The sequence below is a fragment of the Mustela nivalis genome, assembly GCF_964662115.1.
Source record: "Mustela nivalis genome assembly, chromosome: 18".
NCBI lineage: Eukaryota > Metazoa > Chordata > Mammalia > Carnivora > Mustelidae > Mustela > Mustela nivalis.
In genome coordinates this window covers 17694916-17715253 of record NC_139037.1, presented here as the reverse complement: position 1 = coordinate 17715253, position 20338 = coordinate 17694916, and the positions used below count along the sequence as shown (strand labels likewise).

General features: G+C 46.1%; 1 protein-coding gene across 6 annotated transcripts in view; it reads right to left on the bottom strand.

Annotated features, from left to right (window-relative positions):
• Positions 1-604: 604 nt before the first annotated feature.
• The window catches only part of GFOD2 (Gfo/Idh/MocA-like oxidoreductase domain containing 2), a 34749-nt gene continuing 15015 nt past the window's right edge, over positions 605-20338 (bottom strand). For 2 of the 6 annotated variants that reach the window (XM_082711807.1, XM_082711809.1), the window contains 2 exons: positions 10964-11309; positions 605-2177 (listed from right to left, as the gene is read on the bottom strand). In XM_082711807.1, coding sequence (XP_082567933.1) covers positions 1279-2177; positions 10964-11222 — 1158 coding nt within the window. In that variant the 5' untranslated portion in view covers positions 11223-11309 and the 3' untranslated portion in view covers positions 605-1278. Of the gene's footprint in view, positions 2178-10963; positions 11310-17357; positions 17468-20338 lie in introns of all 6 variants that reach the window. The other 4 variants (XM_082711810.1, XM_082711808.1, XM_082711806.1 and 1 more) reach the window with 4 other exon arrangements.

Sequence of the window (20338 nt, the reverse complement as noted above, 5' to 3'; positions counted from 1 at the left end):
GATCCAGCCCCGCACGGGGCTCTCTTCTCACTGGGGAGCCAGCTTCTCCCTCTCTCTACCTGCCTCTCTGCCTACTTGTGATCTCTGTCAAATAAACAAATAAAATCTTTAAAAAAAAAAAGGGGGGGGGGAAGCAAAGCTGGTGACCGACTGTCTGGGTCAGGCGGCCTTTGGCTATACCCACTCCATGGGGCAAGACGCAGAGCCATCCTCTAGTTCATTCCATCCAGGTTCCCTGAGAGCACTCCTCACTTCTCTCCCAGGGCTCTCCAGAGCCAAATCCATGGTTGCAAGAACAGAACTCTTCCTGACCTCCAGCCCAGGAGGGTTCCTAATTCTCCCTATCTCCCTGAGACGGCATGCGTGACAAAGCACAGGTTCCTGTCTCGAGTCCTGTTGTCTGAGAAAAGACTTTTCCCTAGAGGGTTCCTGGGATTCAGTCACAAGGGATAAGCCCACTAGACCGTGATGGATCCAAAGCAGGCCAGAGCTGCTGTGGAGCCACAAGGAAAGAGAAAAACATAAACAATCTGTAAGAGTAAACAAGCCTTTCATGATTGAAGAAACCCAACTCACCAAACAAACCACCAGCAACTACATGACATAGTGTCAGATTTTCTGGTTTATTTATGAACATTTATCAGATGTTCCAGAACCCTCCCTATCTCCTCTCTGCCAAGTCACAGGCCCTTTTGCCCCAGGTCAACAGCCCCTGAGAGCTTACCTAATGAACAACCCCTCCTCCCTGCCAGGGAAGGGCAGCCTAGAGGCTGGAAGGGCCTGCTCACACGGGAAGGAGGACAGGTGCGGATCCCTGAGGGATGACTGGATGCCCTCACCGTTCCTGAGATGCCCTAGCCCAGGAAGGGCATGAAAACAAGGCTTCTTGTCATTTTTCCTCAGGCTGAGGAACCAGCCAAGCTGGGTTCTTGCCATGCTTCCTCACCTAGTTAGGACCACCAATTGGCGAAGGCAGCCTCCAAGTCAAGCTCTGGCTGGCTCTGCTTCCCAGCGTGACTGCGCAGAGAGCGGGGGCAGCTCCAGCCCGCTTCACCGTGCTGGCCCTCAGCTACATCAGCACCCTGCAAGTGTGAGGAGTAGATGAGCAGTGGTGGGGGCGTTTTCCTAGGGCCACCTTGGGCTTCACCTGGGCCCTGCCCAAGTTCACTGGTGAAATGAAAGACACTGTCTGAGCTCCGGCCGAGCCCTCCCACCTCAGCTTCTCGTCCCCCCTGCCCCTGGCCCCTCCACCCCGGGGCAGGGAGCCCACGCACAGGCTCACAGGTTATTCCGCTGGAGCGCCTCACAGAGGTTCTGGTTGGCATCAGGTTCTTCCGTCAGCACCTCCACAGCCTCCCACTCCCCGGATCTGCTTGACCTTTTGATGGCATCCACCACACTCTGCATGTACAACCCATCCTCGAACGAGGCGGCCATCGAGACAGGGGTGTGGTCCCAGGTGCGGCGGTCCCCCTGCCCCTGGAAGGACTGGCGCAGGGCCTGCACCATGTAGACCATGCCCTTCAGGTAGAGCAGCGGGACATCCTGGGGCCCCTGCTCGGGCAGCCCTGCCCCCACGGCCAGCGAGTCCCTCAAGAGCAGCTCCTCTTGCATGGCAGAGTTCTTCTGCCCATAGAGGTCCGCTCCTCGGGCAACGAGGCGTCCTGCAGAGCCCACCACCATGACCTCGTGCACAAAGGCGCCTGGCATGTTGAAGTTAAGTGTTACTGTGCTGCACACCCCCCCGCCCATGAGCATCTGGAAGAAGCAGAAGTCATCACTGGTGACATGGCGGATGCCACGGATGGCTGCGTTCTGCCTCACGAAGGTCTTGAGCAGCCCGTGTACTTTCTCGGCTCTCCGGCCGGTAAGGTGGGTCAGCAGGTCCACAATGTAGGTGCCCATGGTGTGCAGGCCCCCGCCGCCCATGAGCTCGTCACAGATCCAGCCATAGTTGGGGCTGAGCAGGCTGCCTGAGTAGATGCGGGCATCACAGATCATTACTGCACCCACGTAGTGCTCCGCGATCAGCTGCTTCATGCGCACAAAGGCGGGCAGGAAGCGCAGCACGTTCCCCACCAGGCTCATCAGCTGTGGGTAGTAGCGTGAGGCGGTCACCATCCGGAAGGCATCCACTGAGGTTGCTGCCTTCTCACAAACCACATTCTTCCCAATACCTAAGAACAAAACACACCAGAAAATCTCAAAGTTCCAAGAGATTTACACTGGGGGGGAAAATCTTTTCCTGAAGGCACATGAGCTCTGAAAGCCTCCTATTATCAGATGGTGGCCTGGGACAAGAGGAAAGATGATGGCTTGGATAAAAATGGTACACTGTGACTGGGACTGAAGAACAAGTTATAGGCTGGAGAAAGACAAGTAAATTCTTTTTTTTTTTTTTTTAAAGATTTTTATTTATTTTTTTATTTTGAGAGAGAGGCAGAGAGGCAGACAGAGAGAGAGAGGAGGAAGCAGGCTCCCTGCTGAGCAGAGAGCCCGATGCGGGACTCGATCCCAGGACCCTGAGATCATGACCTGAGCCGAAGGCAGCGGCTTAACCACTGAGCCACCCAGGCGCCCAAGACAAGTAAATTCTTAAGGGAAAATGAAAGTAAAGGCAGAAGGTGCAAACCAGGAATCGGAAATAAATAGAGGAGGTATGGTGGGTAATTTACATGCCAACCTGGTTAGGCTGTGCTGTCCAGCAAAAACCAGTCTGGACACTGTTGGGAAGGGGTGTGTGTGTGTGAGTGTGATTAGCATTTAAACCAGTAGATTTTGAGTACATCAGATCACCCTCCACAATCTGAGTGGGCCTCAAAATCAGTTGAAGGTCTTAGGCAAAAAGACTGAGGCTCCATGGAGAGGAAGGAATTCTGCCTCCAGACTCAATTCTGCAACATCAGCTGTTGCTGGAATTTCCATCTTCTTGTCCTGCTCTGTAGATTTCAGATCTGTCAGCTCCTACAATCATATGAGCTGATTCCTTAAAATAAATTTCTCCCTCTCTCTGTATACCTTCATTGGTCCTGTTTCTCTGGAGATCACTGCCTAATATATGTGGGCTGGACAGATGGACATGCCTATGTACTTTCATACATTTATTAGATCAGCTCGGGGCAAAAGCATCTAATCTCTATTCTAGGGGACAGGCTTTGCCCTCTCAGTTTTAACTGCAGAAAGATTGTTCCAAAGATTATTCTCTGAAAACACTGGTCCAACAAGTTAGTGTAGTCAAAAGGTCAGAAAATGTTTGGTTGGCTCTAGTAGCAAGAGAAAGGGAATAAAAATATTCCTTTTGCCCTAATGACTGCTCTGATTATACTATAGCTGGGATGTACAGAGAGAGCAAAACAAGGCTAGAAAAAGACCTGGAGAGAGAGAGCTAGAAGACTGAGCAGCTTCCGTATTAGGAAGCAGAAAGAATCAATACTCTTCCTTGTGTTAAGATGAAAGCTCATGAGGGTATGAGTAGTCACAAGACACCAACACCAGGATACTCCTGTGAGCTTGGGGTGGTTTGAATGGAAGTCCTATGTTAATACCACCACAGATGCAGGGTTGGGGGCAAAGCAAAGGGGAGGTCCTTGCACTCAGGTCTGGCAGGAGGGCACCCTACAAGAAGAGTAGCACGTGACTGTTATCATCATCTGCTCCTAAGTCTCCAAAACTTCCCTATATACATGGATTTTAGGGTTAGGGACTGGAGAATCACAATCTTGGGTGACAATCTGGCCACGTGGCTACAGAACATATATGGCTGATCAGGGAAATAATGAGGAAATTAGATTCTCAGACACAAACACCCCATCTGAGGGCTGCAGCTCTGACCAACCCAGAAACTACTTCTAACTGATTCATGGCAGGGATTGAGTGGACACTGCAGCATGGAGCAGAGGGGAGACAGGGCGGGGGGAAAAGAACTTTTGTGGCTGCTGGGAGTTTGGTGATGATAAAACCAGGATAAGGAACCTCTGTTGCAGGTCAAGAGAGGTCAGGGAAGGAGGAGAGACCTCCCATCTTGAGCCCGAACAACAGGAATGCTTTTGAACGTAAAACCGCATAGTATTATCTGTATGGGAGTTAAAGGCCATCATGAGTTAAACAGGTTCCTGCAGGTCAACTACACATGATCTTTAACTTTAGAGAACCTGGGTTGCCCTGAAAGACATATTTATTTAAGTTATCTAGCATTCCTGCTAGGAAGCCAAAGGAGAGATTAGAGAAGCTAGGGACTGCTTTTTCTTAACAGGGAGTGGGAAAAGCATGGATGCTGAATGCTTATTAGTTCATATTTTTTGGAGTGTGAATAAATTTCAAGCTATAACCCTTTCTCTAGCTCATATTCCCAGATTCCCAGGACTGAGGTGCCAGTGAACAGCAGAGGCCCAGTGAGGCTGCCCCAGAATATCTCTTTGTTCCCTATTAACACAGCACCGGTTCAGAGCTCTAGTACCACGGCACCCTGGTTAGCCCATCTAGAGACATGGGACTAGAGAAAGGAGACTTCAAACACTAGGCAGAGAAGTAGCTCAGGAAGAGCACCACTTTTCCGTGCTTCCTAAATCCAGGAAGTCTGCTTTGGTGGCGAGGGTAGGGGTGGGTGTACAAAAACGTTTCTGCTACTAGAAAAACAAAGTTGAAAGCCACAAGACTGAATGACTCTTGTCTTCTCTTTCTCAGGTCACTGGCCCTGCTAGCCCCCTAGGTCACACCAGACTGGGGGTACATGAGCAGAATTTGTGTGCCAGGCCCTGTGCTATGCCCTGGGGACACAGCATTGGGTTTGGTCTTTACTTTCAGAGGACTTAAGGTTTAGTGGGAAAGGTAGCTATTAATCAGATTACCATATAAATACATGTAGAACTGTACTTGTGATAAATGCAGTGAAGATGAAATAAATGGTAAAATGAGAACATATACCAGGAACCTGAACTTGACTGGGCAGGGAATAAGAGAAGATGTCCCCAGGGACCAGGATTCCAGAGATTAAATTATTTGGGCTCTTTGAAGAACAATATCTCTTTTTATCTCACAAGTCCATAGGAAAGGGTTGGCAAATTCAGTGTTTTTCTAATGAAGCACACTAGTGCCAAGAACTGGACACAGAAACCTACCTTTCAGTGACAGATTTAAGAAAACATTCAACTGTGGCAAAAGTGTTGGGGCATTTTGCAGACTAGAATACATTTTTCCGAACCACTTCTAAACTGAGAAATAAAACATGTTAGGGTCCCTCCCTCTCCTTTAAGGAACTCATGGAAAAGCTTTAGGGGTAACACTGAAGGCAAAAGAAGATGGGGGAAAAAAAAAAATAGAAAATAAAATGCCACAAAAAGAGCTGTGATATGAAAAGGATACCTCCGGAGGCTAAGTCCAAGAGTGAATTTTAGAAAACCATCAGTAAGAGCAAGGGCAAGAAACAATCTTTATGGGGGCACCCGGTGGCTCAGTTGGCTAAGTGTCTGCCTTCGGCTCAGGTCATGCTCCCAGGGTCCTGGGATCGAGCCCTGTTTCAGGCTCCCTGCTCAGTGCAAGTTGGCTTCTCCCTCTCCCTCTCCTGCTCCCCCTCCTGGCTAGTGCTCTCTTGCTCACTCTCTCTCTCAAATAAATAGATAAAATCTTAAAAATAAAGAAAAGAAAAAATCTTTATGGCCTCAGAGGTGAAGTAACATCTAAAGATGAAACAAGCTGGGGAAAAAAACAAGCTTACACCACTAAGACTTAATGAGATGTAACCCTAGTGTTTCTGGGCTTTGGTTTCTTTCACTGAAAAGGAAGGCGCTGGATTAGGTCAGTGGTTCTCAAGTCTTTAGTGTGTGTCAGAATCACCTAGAAGGCTTCTTCAAACACAACTGCTAGGCTTCACCCACAGAGATTCAGAAGGTCTGGGATGCGCTCTGAGAATCTGGATTTATAATAAGTTTCCACATGATGCTGAAGGTGCAGGTCTGAGAATCACATTCTGAGAACACTGGCCTGGAGGTTCTCCTCATAGAAGTCACAGGCCTGAAATTTCTATGATTTTATGCATGTGAATGCCAGGAGAAAATACAGTCCTACTGGCCAGTATGAAAAATTTTAGAAGAATATACAGTCTGTCATATGTCCCCCCCCGCAATGTAATCTTTATGTACAACGTGGGGCTCCAAGTCATAACCCCGAGATCAAGAGTTGAATGCTCTACCGACTGAGCCAGCCAGGTGCCCCATCATCATACACGTCTTCACAGATGCAAATCTCTATTGGTATTTTTTAGTCTCTAAGATTTATCTTTTATAATGCTTAGCACAGTACAATGCAAGGAGGACCCTTAACTAAATAGAGTCTTTAGGGGCGCCTGGGTGGCTCAGTGGGTTAAGCCGCTGCCTTCGGCTCAGGTCATGATCTCAGGGTCCTGGGATCGAGTCCCGCATTGGGCTCTCTGCTCAGCAGGGAGCCTGCTTCCTCCTCTCTCTCTCTGCCTGCCTCTCTGCCTACTTGTGATCTCTCTCTGTCAAATAAATAAAATAAAAAAAAAATAGAGTCTTTATCATTTATTTATTTATTTATTTACTAAGATTTTATTTATTTGACAGACAGAGATCACAAGTAGGCAGGGAGGCAGGCAGAGAGAGGAGGAAGCAGGCTCCTCGCTCAGCAGAGAGCCTGATGCGGGGCTCGATCCCAGGACCCTGGGATCATGACCTGAGCCGAAGGCAGAGGCTTTAACCCACTGAGTCACCCAGGTGTCCCTAAATAGAGTCTTTAGATGATTGTGGTAAGTTTCTCACAGGTTCAAGATCTGATCAGATCAAAGGTGATCTAGAATTAAGAGTATGTCAATAGCTATATAGCTAAGTAATTATATCACTTTCCCCCAGTTTTTAAAAAAAAGACTTGAGGGGGCACATGGGTGGCTCAGCCATTAAGCGTCTGCCTTCAGCTTGGGTCATGATCCCAAGGTCCTGGGATTGAGCCCCGCCTCGGACTCTGCTCAACAGGAAGCCTGCTTCTCCCTCTCCTACTACCCCTGCTTACGTTCCCTTTCTCTTCCTGTCTCTCTCCGTCAAATAATGAATAAAATGTAAAACAAAACAAAACAAAACAAAAATAAAAAACTGAGGATTGTTCTGTCTTCTCTGTCCTGGAAGCAGCTCTCCTGCCACAGCCCCTCAACCTCTGAAAATGTCCGCCTGTGCAAGGGTGTCTCCAACTCTTTCTTGGTCAGGAGCACCTCTCAGGTGTTGAGCCAATCACTGTCTGGACTAGCCACTGGAGACACTGACAGATGAGAGCCTCGGCAGCTTGGCTGCCCCACATCTCCTGACCTTACTTATTCCTAGCCATAGCTTTTGAACCAGCGCCATTTCAAGGGGTATCAACATAGAAGTCAAATTCATCGGGCTGGGGCTGCCACGGTAGGGGTGGCTGGCTCTGGGGATGGAACTGAGATTTTGCCTGGGAGCCTCATCAATGGTTATGCCAGGAACCCCTCTCTGAAGCAACAGCTCTTCTCCTACCCCATTCTGGGTTTTGCCTTCTTGGGGGGCCTTGGGGCTCTTCTTTCTCATCCTCTTCACCATGTGAGGAGCTTTCACCTCTTATGTCTCACCTGCTCTGTACAATCCTTTTCCTTTATCTACCTAGGCGCCACCTAGGCTCCCCTATTTATTTATTTATTTGTTTGTTTGTTTACTTATTTTTAAAGTGAATTTGGGACACCTAGGTGGCTCAGTGGGTTAAGCCGCTGCCTTCAGCTTGGGTCATGATCTCAGGGTCCTGGTCCCCTGCTCGGTGGGGAGCCTGCTTCCCCTGCCCCGCCTGCCTCTCTGCCTACTTGTGATCTCTGTCTGTCAAATAAATGAATAAAATCTTGGAAAAAAAGAAATAATTAAAAAATGATTTTAAAAATAAAATGAATTTAACTTAGGGGCAACTGACTGGCTCAGTTGGAAGAGCATGCAACTTTTTTTTTTTTTAAGATTTTATTTATTTGAGACAGAGAGAGATCATAAGTAGGCAGAGAAGCAGGCAGAGAGAGTGCGTAAGTGAGAATTCTCAATTTAAACAAAAGGAAAAGGTGGGGGCACCTGGGTGGCTCAGTGGGTTGAGCCTCTGCCTTTGGCTCAAGTCATGAGCTCTGGGTCCTGAGATCCATCCCTGTGTGAGGATTTCTGCTCAGCAGGGAGCCTGCCTCACCTCTCTGCCTACTTGTGATCTGTCTAATAAATAAATAAAATCTTAAAAAAAAAAAAAGGAAAAGGAGGCACCTGGTTGGCTCAGTCGTGAGGCATCTGTCTTCAGCTCAGGTCATGGTCCTGGGGTCCTGGGATGGAGCTCCATGTCTGGCTCCCTGCTCAGCTGGAAGCCTGCTTCTCCCTCTCCCACTCCCTCTGCTTATGTTCCCGCTCTCGCTGTCTTTCTCTCTGCTAAATAAATACAATCTTTTTTTTTTTTAAATGATTTTATTTATTTATTTGAGAGAAAGAGAGTGAGTGAACATGAGAGGAGAGAGATCAGCAGGAGAAGCAGACTCCCAGCCGAGCAGGGAGTCCGATGTGGGATTCAATCCCAGGACTCCAGGATCATGACCCGAGAGCCGAAGGCAGTCGCCCAACCAACTGAGCCACCCAAGTGCCCAATAAATAAAATCTTAAAAAACAAAACAAAACTGAGGGGCACCTGGGTGGCACAGTCGCTTAAATGTGGGACTCTTGATTTCAGCTCCAGTCATGATCTAATGGCTCATGAGATTGAGTCCTGTGTAGGGCTCTGTGCTCAGCAGGGAGTCTGTTTGGGATTCTGTCTCCCTCTGGCCCTCCCCCCACCCCCATGCTCTCCCATGCACGCTCTTTCTCTCTCTCAAATAAATGAGCCAATCTTTTTTTTTTTTTTTTTTTGTAAAGATTATATTTACTTATTTGACAGAGAGAGAGATCACAAATAGGCGGGGAGGGGGCGGGGAGCAGGCTCCCTGCTGAGCAGATTCCTGATGCGGGTCTCAATCCCAGGACCCCGAGATCATGATCTGAGCCAAAGGCAGAGGCTTAATCACCCACTTAGCACTACTTAATCACCCAGGTACCCCAATAAATGAACAAATCTTAAAAACAAAATGGTGAAAGGACAAGGGAGTGAACTTTGAGGTTACAATATGCTCAGCAACTCCTCTGGGGTTTGAGTGGGCATTACCTGAAGGGAGCTCGCATGAGCTCTCCGAGACCCACCAACCTGGCCCTGGGACTGTGTGCCTACAACAGAGCAAGGACTCTCATTCACACTCTTATCTCCTACGACAGAGCTGCAGAGAGAGAAGACAGAAGACAGATGACGCTGGTTCACCAAGGGCTGAAACAGAAGATCCCAGAAGTCTCTGTTCATCCCTGTCCTTCCTGTTTATATGAAAAGCAAGTCCAGCGTTTTCCTGTACCACAAACCAGAAAACACAGGCCTTTGGCCAAAGAACCCTGGAGTGTCCTCTTTCTTCCTATGCAGCTTGGCAATAGTTTCGGGGGGGACCCTAAATTCTAAGAAAACCGAGAGCCTCTACTACTCTGCCTCTGGATACACCTGGCTTCACCAGCCTGCATTTGTGCTACGGGGATGGCAAGCAATCAAACGGCCACGGTAGCTTGATCCCCTGGCACTAGCCCTCTGTTAAAGGGTTGGCTTAGGCCAACTTCTAAACTAAATCTGAAAGTCATTACCTGCCCTCCTAAGAATCTAGTTAGTGTCTACACACATCCTTAGACACTGCTCTCTGAAAAAGACAAACCATCTACAATATTTGGCCAAAATGTACATGCCCCCAAATTAACCACCAGCCTCACATTCTTGCAAACTCCAATGACCATTTATCTTTATGAACACACTGGGCCAGAGATGACAGACCTTCTTTTCTCCTCAGAACAAGGGAGACAAGTAGCAGAGGCTTGGATTCTCCACCATGGTAGTGGCTAGGAGGAGTGGTCAAGCCTCATGGCATACGAGCCCCTGGGCCCCAAGATCACTGACTGCATCAGGGAAATATTTTGTTCCTACCACTTTACATAACACAACTTCCCTGTCAATTAATTATATGTTACTTGAATTGTGACCCAAGTCTTTTCTCATCTACTTTGTAACGTATGTGATCGCTAGTCTCTTCAATTGAACTGTAAAATCTGAAGGCAGGTAGGGCTCTGATTCAACACTGCTCCGAATGTACAGAAAGACATCAGGACATTGCCTGTGTAGGCAGTGCCTGAGAAGGCAGTGTAAAAAAAAAAAAAAAAAAGTAACTGCTGGATAAATATTTACTGGTTTGTTTTCCTATTCAATTAGATTCTGATTTACATAAGAAAAAGAGAAAAGTCACCTACAGTTGTCGGGGAAGAGTAGCCCAAAAGCAATTGCAGGAGAACAGCTCAGGAAGCCCTGCCCTGTCTACTGCTTCCCAAGGAGGCAGAGATGTGAGCAGACAGCCCTGTGGACCCTGTCAGAGAGCCTCCCTGCCTTCCCACACACAAGATTGCAAAATGCGGCAGGAAGGGTGTGCACTTGATCTAGCGAAGGACTGACAAAACATGGGAAATGGCAGCCTTGCTACACACCTTCCTGTCCTCTCTGTGGTGCTCTGTGCCACGGAAATGGAAGAACAAACACATCAGTTACAATATGTTTCCTACTGCCCAAGTCTTGGAACTCTGACTTCAAACAGGCCAAACTGACATGCATGAAATGTCTGTGTGCTGCCAAAGCGAGTACCACATTGCACGGCATGTAATGATCTCCAGCTCGTGTGAGAGGCCAACTCTTAAGATGTTTGCTTCATTTTTGTTCAGGGAGTTACTTATGGAGGTGAGGAAGGCTGGAGCATTTCTTCCCACAGCTGTAGCACGCCCCCCAGTGTGCCCTCCCCAGCACAGAGGAGAGCAGTGACATACGAGGACCACCCAGAGGGAGACACAACCTGCCCTCGCTACGGCCTGACTGTCCATACCTAGAGCCTTCACAGATATCTGCCGGGTCAGTGGAGGGGGGATATTGATGCACACAAGATCCACGTCTTGATGCAGCAAGACATCATCGGTCCGGCTGGTGTAGAAGGTGATGTTCATCTCCTCGGCAAGCTGCTTTGCCTCCTCCTCAGTCTTCCCCCACAGGGCCTCCACGGTGAACCCTTCTGCCCTCAGCAGTGGGACCAGAACCCGGGCGGAGCTGCCGGTCCCAAACACGCCCACTCCTGGGAGCATCTTCATGCCGGTTTCTCTGTTCACCAACTCATCTCCTCACAAGAGCCTCCAGCATGAATACGAACTTCCCACAGTCCTGGTCAAACATGGCTCCTGGAACAGCAAGCATTATACTGGCTATTAGTGGACGGCACCCTCAGCTGAGGCTACCTTCTGGACTTATTCGGAAGCAACAAGTTCTCTGCCACAAAAGCACAAATGAAACACTGCTCTAGAATGAAAAGCTGCAAACCTTTCTCCACTGAGACTTAAGGATATGAGCAATATCCATCTACTGGCAGAAGGAAGAACGAAAAATGAGGAAAGCTGAGTTCAAATCTCTCTTCTGTTCTGTTTCTTTATGTTTTGTGTTTTGTGTGACTATGGTCTAATCATTTATCCATCAGGGCCATAACTGTAAAAGTTCATGAAGCTATGATATTATATTGGGAAAGGAAAAGATGGGAAACAAAAACCAGTACAAGCTGGAAGAGAACTACCTAGGCACTACACAGATTATAACTTAAAAATTTATGGTAGCATAGGAAAGTATTCATTATAAACAAAAAATAACAATAACAACAACAACAAATGATTTCAACTACCAAACTGGCAACAACAAGTTTAACATGTTATTTTTTGTATAAAGACATTTTTATATAAAGACTCTACCACTGGGGCGCCTGGGTGACTCAGTTTTTAAGTGTCTGCCTTCAGCTCAGGTCATGGTCCTGGGGTCCTGGGATCGAGCCCCGAGTCGGGCTCCCTGTTCAGCAGAGAGGGTCTGCTTCTCCCCATCCCTCTGCCACTCTCCCTAGCTTGTGCACGCGCGCTTTCTCTCTAATAAATAAATAAATAAAATCTTAAAAAAAAAAAAAAAGAAAGAACAAAACTAAACAAAAGTCTGGACACCGAGGAGGGCATGTGATGTAATGAGCACTGGGTATTGAGTCGCAGGCCTGTACCTCTGAAACCAATAATATAGTACATGTTAATTAACTGAATTTAAATGAAAAAACTTTTTAAAACTTAACAACAAAACAAAACAACAACAACAAACCTAAAGAAAAGTCATCCTGGAAACCAAGATGAGATTTGGGTGTGCTCAGGGTACCTGGTTTCCCCCTACAGCAGCCCATCTACTAACCCAGTGGTCCCAACTCTGGCTGTGTATTAGGTACTGGTAACTCCAGACCCACCGAGTCAGAGTAGAGGGATGAGGCTGTGTCAATTTCTTTTCAAGTTAAATTCTTTTTTTTTGTGATAAAATACACATAAGATTTACCATCTTAACCACTTGTAAGTGTACAGGTTCAGTGATATGAAGTGCGCTCATATTGTACAACTGTTAACCACCATCTACCTCCGAAACTCTTCATCTTGCAAAACTGAAACTCTGTACCCATTAAACACTAACTCCTCATCCCAATCCCTCTCGTCACCCCAGGCAACCACCATTCTACTTTCTTGTTGTTTTAAAAAGTATATATATATTACTCTAGGTACTTTGCAGAAGGGGAATCATACAGTATTTGTCTTTTTGTGGTTGGCTTATTTCACTTAGTGTAACGTCCTCCAAGTTCATCTATGTTGAAGCATGTGTCAGAATTTCCTCACCTTTTAAGATCAAATAATATTCCATTCCATGTATATACCATATTTTGCTTAACTATTCATCTGTACACAGACATTTGGGTTGCTCTCATGTTTTGGCTATTGGAAATAATGTTACTATGAACATGGGTGTTTGAATCTCTCTTCAGGAACCCCCCGCCCCAAGACTCGGCTTTCAATTCTTTTGGGTTTATACCGGGATATATAATTGCTAGATCATATGGTAGATTCTTAATATATTTTTAAAGATTTTATTTGTTTATCTGATAGAGAGAGATCACGAGTAGGCAGAGAGGCAGGCAGAGAGAGAGGGGGAAGCAGGCTCCTTGCTGAGCAGAGAGCCTGATGCAGGACTCGATCCCAGGACCCTGAGATCATGACCTGAGCCGAAAGCAGAGGCTTAACCTACTGAGCCACCCAGGTGCCCCAGATTTTTAATATTTTTTAAAAAGTATTTTATTTGTCAGAGAGCGATCAAGCGTGCACAAGCAGGGGGAGCAGTAGGCAGAGGGAGAAGCAGGCTCCCTGCTCAGCAGGGACCCTGATGTGGGATTCCATCCCAGGACCTTGGGATAATGACCTGAGCTGAAGGCAGATGTTTAATCAACTGAGCCACCAAGGCGCCCCCTTATAGTAGATTTTTAATTTTTTGAGGAACCATCAAACTGTTTTCTAGTGGGTCTGTACCATTTACTTTATTTTTTAAAGATTTTATTTATTTATTTGACAGAGATCCCAAGTAGGCAAGAGGCAGGCAGAGAGAGAGGGGGTGGAAGCAGGCTCCCCGCTGTGCAGAGAGCCCAATGTGAGGCTCGATCCCAGGACCCTGAGATCATGACCTGAGCTGAAGGCAGAGTTAACCCACTGAGCCACCCAGGCACCCCGCTTTTTTTTTTTTTTTAAGATTTATTCATTTATTTTAGAGAGAGAGAGAGTGTGTGCAGGAGGAGGGACAGAGGGAGAGATGGGGAGAGAAGCAGAATTACCACTGAGTGAGGAGGCTGATGTTAGGCTTGATCCACAATACTGAGTTCATGACCTGAGCTGAAATCATGAGTTAGATGCTCAACCGACTGAGCCACTCAGGTACCTCTGGAATTGTTTTCTTAATTTCATATTCAGGTTGATCATCTCTTTTGCTTCTAGTGTAGATACAAATGTACTATGTAAACTACATGTCTATCCTAGGGGTTGGTTTGTCAGTACAGCCTGCTTGGCCCCTACCTGAAGGACACCTGTGCTTTTGTGAACCAATGATATAAGTATGACTTGGGCTGCCTCTAATTCCAGATCCCTATCAGCTTCCTGGCCTTGTGTCTCTACTCTCTGGGACTGTAGATCTTGGCTTGCCCCCTACACTCTTCTGGTGGGTTTTATCTCAGTCATCACTCTTTCTAATAATGATGAATAATGTCTATAGACTCTCAGCTGTTTTCTTCCTCTTTGCTGATAAATCTGCCCTTACAGACTTCCTGTATGGCTAGAAACAGGTCACAGAGTATCTTTATAATTATCATGTCCTGGACTTCTTCAGCTATTGTGGTCACCTTCTGCATTTGCAGTTTTGTTTTTGCTTTGTTGTTGTTTTGGCTACTTACCTATCATTAATATCCTGGGAGCTTGAAGTTTCTGCATAAGTTTTATGGGTCATTAATTACCATCAACTTTAAGGGCCAGAGGAGTGACACAACTACTATAAACAAGGACATCCATGTTCTCTCTAAATTCATGCCCAGGACAAACTTCCTCCTCTCTCCCATCTCATTTCTTTATGCTCGAGTTATATTTGGGTGTATGTATGCATTGGTGGCTTAAAATAACAGAATGGATCAGAAGACAATTTAATAACCTCTGTTTTACTGACAGTGACTTAAAGGGTAGCTTCACCAACACCCATAAATGGGCATCAGCTGGCCTCTGAGGAAGCCAGATGGCATGAAGCTAGGCAGGCTTGATCACTAGGTATTTCCTGTTCAAGCAGGCAGAGCTGGTTTCCCTTATTTCAGTGACTACCCTTTCTAACCTCTAAAACTTCCCTACTCCCTGCCTTTAACATCCTTACATATATACCTTTTTGGGTTCTCCAGAGATCTCCATCAGGTCAGTCTGCCTAGCTCACATGCACTCTAATCACCACACGCTGATCAGGAATGAAGGACTTTGCAAGGCTGTGGGGAAGATAGCACAGAGGGGAGATGCACGGAATCTGCAGTCACTTGGCCTGGCTCAAGTCCTGGCTCTACCACTTATCAGCTAGGTAACCTCAGGTAAGTTTTTAAATCATCACGCTTCTGTTTCCTCAACTGTAAAATGGGACAGTTGAATCTACCTGATATGGGAGTTAAAGATTAAATGAGTTAATATTTGTGAAGCTTTTATAACAGGGCCTGGCCCATAGTTAAGTCTCTGCATACATCATTTTTGAAAAGATTTCTCCAACTTCAAAAGCCGTGTAGGAACATAAAGAATATTCTGAGCTATGGGACGCCTGGGTGGCTCAGTTGGTTGGACGACTGCTTTCAGCTCAGGTCATGATCCCGGAGTTCCGGGATCGAGACCCGCATCGGGCTCCCAGCTCCATGGGGAGTCTGCTTCACCCTCTGACCTTCTCCTCGCCCATGCTCTCTCTCAAATAAATAAATAAAATCTTAAAAAAAAAAAAAAAAAAAGAATATTCTGAGCTAAAATGCAGCGAAGTACGATAGTGTAACAGACAGTACATCTAAGTCCACACAATCCCGTTCTGCAGATGACGATACAGAAGCTCAGAGAGGCTAGGTAACCTTTCTAGGGTTCTGCAGCTGGCTGTATGTGACCGAACGGCCATAACCAGCTGTGAAACCCTGGGCAGGCTACTTAGCTCCCCTGACCCTCTGCAAAAACACAAGTTTTATATGTGTGGAACAACTCTTCTTTCATTCTTTTGTGCTAAAAAATGAGCCAGGAAAGTTCATCCTGTTGTCTGGCTTGGCAAGTGCTCGCCTCAGATCCACCACTCAAACCAGTGCTGATTGTTCATAAATCACACCTTTACTGAGGGCCCAATGGGAAGGCTGTGGAGACAAAAGAATGAAAAAGAGCCCAGATTTTGGGGGCAAAAGGTCAGAAAGGTGTGCAGGAGCCAGAGCTGGTGGCACCAAGCACTAATCTTAGGAATTTGGGCTTTCATAGGTGGGTGTGCTTAAATGCTGGTGTGCCCCACCTTCCCCACCTGATCCCCTCTTGGCCCTGCTCTCTCAGAAGTCATAAGGCCAATTTCTAAGGCTCCATGCTATGGGTTCACCCAATGGGAAGCACCAGGAGGAGATCAGAGAGCAGGAAGAGAGATAAATGGATGGAAGGATCCATCCATTCTCTGCCTTCTCTCTAGCAGGATGTGGTTCTGGCAGGGCCTGTGTTCCTTGACAGGGTCACAGTACCTACTAAGGACCCCTCTCCTATAGCAATAGCTTTTACTGGTTCTGGTATCTGTACCCTCTTCCCACTGTGCTAGAGGCGGTAACACTGACTCCTAGCGGTAGCCAGTTCCTGGGTGTCCCACCATCCCTTGTAGGTTTGTTTCCTTCACTGTTCACACCACTGTAAATAGCCCCTTCATTAAAGACTTTTCAGTGAACCCTTTTAGTGTGCTGCCTGGACTCTAACATAGAAAGCAATTAAGAACCACTCAAAATTTTTAACGTGAATTAGGTAGAAAAGAGTTTAACAGACTGTAGACAAAAAGTCAGTTAGGGTACAAGTAAAAGATAAGGAGGGTTTGATGTAGGGAATGAAATGGAGCAGACTGTGTGCATTTGTCAAAACACTCAGAACTGTAAGAAGAGACTTACTCCCCACCACGGAGGGCAAATCCAAACTGACCCCCCTGGAACACAGTCACATCCATTCCTTTATCTATGGCTACTTTTGTAATACAACAGCAAAAGTAGATGACACATTAATCAAACAGCCCACAAAAATAAAAGATATTTACCATCTGGCCCTTTACAGAAAACGTTTGCCAATTCCTGCCATATCCCATGGGTTATGAAGCTAGGAGCTCCAAGTGACAAAATGTGGTCATGAAGGTAGCCAGGATTATGATAAAAAGAACATCCTAGGGCGCCTGGGTGGCTCAGTGGGTTAAGCCGCTGCCTTCAGCTCAGGTCATGATCCCAGGGTCCTGGGATAGAGACACACATTGGGCTCTCTGCTCAGCAGGGAGCTTGCTTCCCCCGACTCCTGCCTGCCTCTGCCTACTTGTGATTTCTGTCTGTCAAATAAACAAATAAAATCTTAAAAAAAGAAAAAAAGATAAATATAGGGAAAAGGCACCATCTGGTAGAGCTTCTGGTAATGTTTTTTAAAGGAGGTACTCTCCACTGACAGGGGGTATTTTCCCCTCTTTCTGTCTGAAATGCAGCCAGTGTGGCTGGAGTTGCCATAGTCAGATGACCACCAGGAGGCAACCTGAGGTTGGAACACAATTTCCTGCAGACATTGGCACAGAGATGGTGAATCACCCTCAAGGAACTCCCAGACAGCCATGTAAAGACATTTGTTACTCACTATAGGTATCTGTCATTCAGTATAGGTAGAGCAACAGAAATCTGTGTGTGGCACAGACAACAGCCATCCTTAACAGGTCCACAGGTAGTGTGCAAGCAGGAAAAGGTTTCCTGGAAGAGAGGATGTGACAGGTCCAAGGTGGTCAGAAAGACAAGAGGTCACTCAACCTCTCCAACACATCCAATGACAAGACCCTCCCTTTACTGTTGGCTTGCTTCTTTTCTGGGGCCATTTCAGCCAGAAAACTACTCTGTAGATGGATCTGAAGTCATTGGTCTTTTTTTACATTGTGGAATTACCTGTGATGACTCTTTTTTTTTCTTTTATAAGATTTATTTCAGAGAAAGAGGGAGTGAGCACGAGTGGGAGGGGCAGAAGGAGAGGAACAGAATCTTAAAAACACACTCCAGGGACACCTGGGTGGCTCAGTTGGTTGGACGACTGCCTTCGTGTCAGGTCATGATCCTGGAGTCTGGGGATCGAGTCCCGCATTGGGCTCCCAGCTGCATGGGGAGTCTGCTTCTCCCTCTGACCTTCTCCTCGCTCATGCTCTCTCTCTCAAATAAATAAATAAAATCTTTAAAACAAAACAAAACAAAAACCACACATTCCAAACTCTAGCATGGAGCCTGACTGGGGGGGCTCAATTTCACCACCATGAGAATTATGACCTGAGCTGAAATCAACAGTTAGGACACTTAACCCACTGAGTGACTCAGGCACATCTATCTGTGATGTTTTTTGTTTTTGTTTAAAGATTTTTATTTATTTGACAGCGAGAGAGCAAGTGCACAAGCAGTGAGAGCAGCTGGCAGAGAGGCAGGCTCCTCGCTGAGCAGGGAGCCCAATGTGGGGCTCGATTCCAGGACCCTGGGACCATAACCTAAGCTGAAGGTCGACGCTCAACCGACTTGAGCCATGCAGGCAACCCCTATCTGTGATGTTTCTAATGAAACTTTTCTGTTTCCTTTATACTTCGTAGGTGGTCATAGGTCATTTGCACAATGGCCACAATAACTACCTTTTTTTCATGCCATCACATAGTGAATCACCTCACAATGACTCTGGACTTATGGCATAAGAGCAAAAACCAAGAGGTTTGAAAAATACATGTGTGTGAAGGCTTGCTCTCTTACTGCTCTTGGGTTCTCTTGGGCCACCACTATGTGAATAAGCCTAGGCCATCCTTCTGGATCACAAGAGATATGTGACCAAAGTCATCCTCACTGACACAAAGCCAACTGCCAGTTATACAAGTGAGACCACCCCCAGGCCATCCAGTTCCAGCTGAGCAGACCCAGACCAGAACTACCACCCAGATTCCCCAAAAAATCATGAGAAAATCAAATCAGTACATTGTAAACCTTTAACTTACACAAGGTTATATGTCAATTACATCCCCATAAACCTGGGGAGAAAAGAATCATGAGAAATACTTGTTTTGTTTTGTTTTTTTTAAGATTTTATTTATTTATTTGACAGAGAGAAATCACAAGTAGGTAGAGAGGCAGGCAGAGAGAGAGAGGAGGAAGCAGGCTCCCTGCCGAGCAGAGAGCCCGATGCGGGACTCAATCCCAGGACCCTGAGATCATGACCTGAGCCGAAGGCAGCGGCTTAACCACTGAGCCACCCAGGCGCCCGAGAAATACTTGTTTTAAGCCACTAAATTGTGATGTTTGTTGTAACTGTTTGTTATACAGCAAAGCTTACTCATACACTCCTATACAGACAGAACTCCATAATTCCCTCAGGTCTTCTTCATACTCTCTATCAGAAGGGTAGCCAAGATCAAGGCTGCTCTGGTTTGCCCACTCTCGGGTTTATCAACAATCCCCTGAAATAAGACCCCCCAGAACTAAATGCCATATCCTGAGCATACCCTGCCTTGGCCTTCTTCCTCTGGTTACTATACTCCTATCACGCAGTTTGCCTTCATTATAGACTTTGGACAGCCATGGCATCCTGACACATAGTAGGATCTTTCACATGGCCTAATAAATACTCTCTACTTCTGTCATCAGGTTTTTATAATTTCTAATTGTGGTTAAATACATATTAACATAAAATTTACCATCAAAACCATTTTTAAATGTATACTTTGGTGGCACTAAGATCATTCATATTGTTGCACAACCATCCTCACCATTCATCTGCCCAACTCTTTTTACCTTGTAAAACTCAAACTCTGGATCCATTAGACAACATCCTATACCCCTCAACCCCCAGCAACCACCAGTCTACTTTGTCTCTAAAAGTTTACTCTAGGTAGACTACCTCATATAACTGGAATCACATAATACCATACTTTTGTGACTGGCTTATTTTACCTAGTATCAGGTCTTTAAGGGTCACCCATGTTGTAGCATGTGTCAAAATTTCCTTCCCTATTAAGGCTGAATAACATTCCATTGTACAGACACCACAGTTTGCTTGTCCATTCATCCGTCCATGGACACTTGGGTTGCTTCACATCTTAACCACTGTGAATGATGTTATGCACATGGGTGTACAAATTAGTTTTTTTAAATCAAAGTTTATTTATTTATTTTTTTTAAAAGATTTTATTTATTTATTTGACAGAAAGAAATCACAAGTAGTTGGAGAGGCAGGCAGAGAGAGAGAGGAGGAAGCAGGCTCCCTGCTGAGCAGAGAGCCCGATGCGGGACTCGATCCCAGGACCCTGAGATCATGACCTGAGCCGAAGGCAGAGGCTTAACCCACTGAGCCACTCAGGCGCCCCATCAAAGTTTAAAATTTTCCTCTAATAAATGTCATTTAACTTGGGCACTTATTTACCAGTTGAGATCTTTTTCAATATTTATTCACTATTTGTACCAGCTTCCTATCAGTTACAAACTTGATCAGCACGCTATGTCTTCAAGACAAAATAACTAACTTACAATATTATATTGTTACCAAATGCACATACAGAGTCTGAACTGACCAAATCTCAAGGCCAGCAACCAACTGTTCATAGGTTA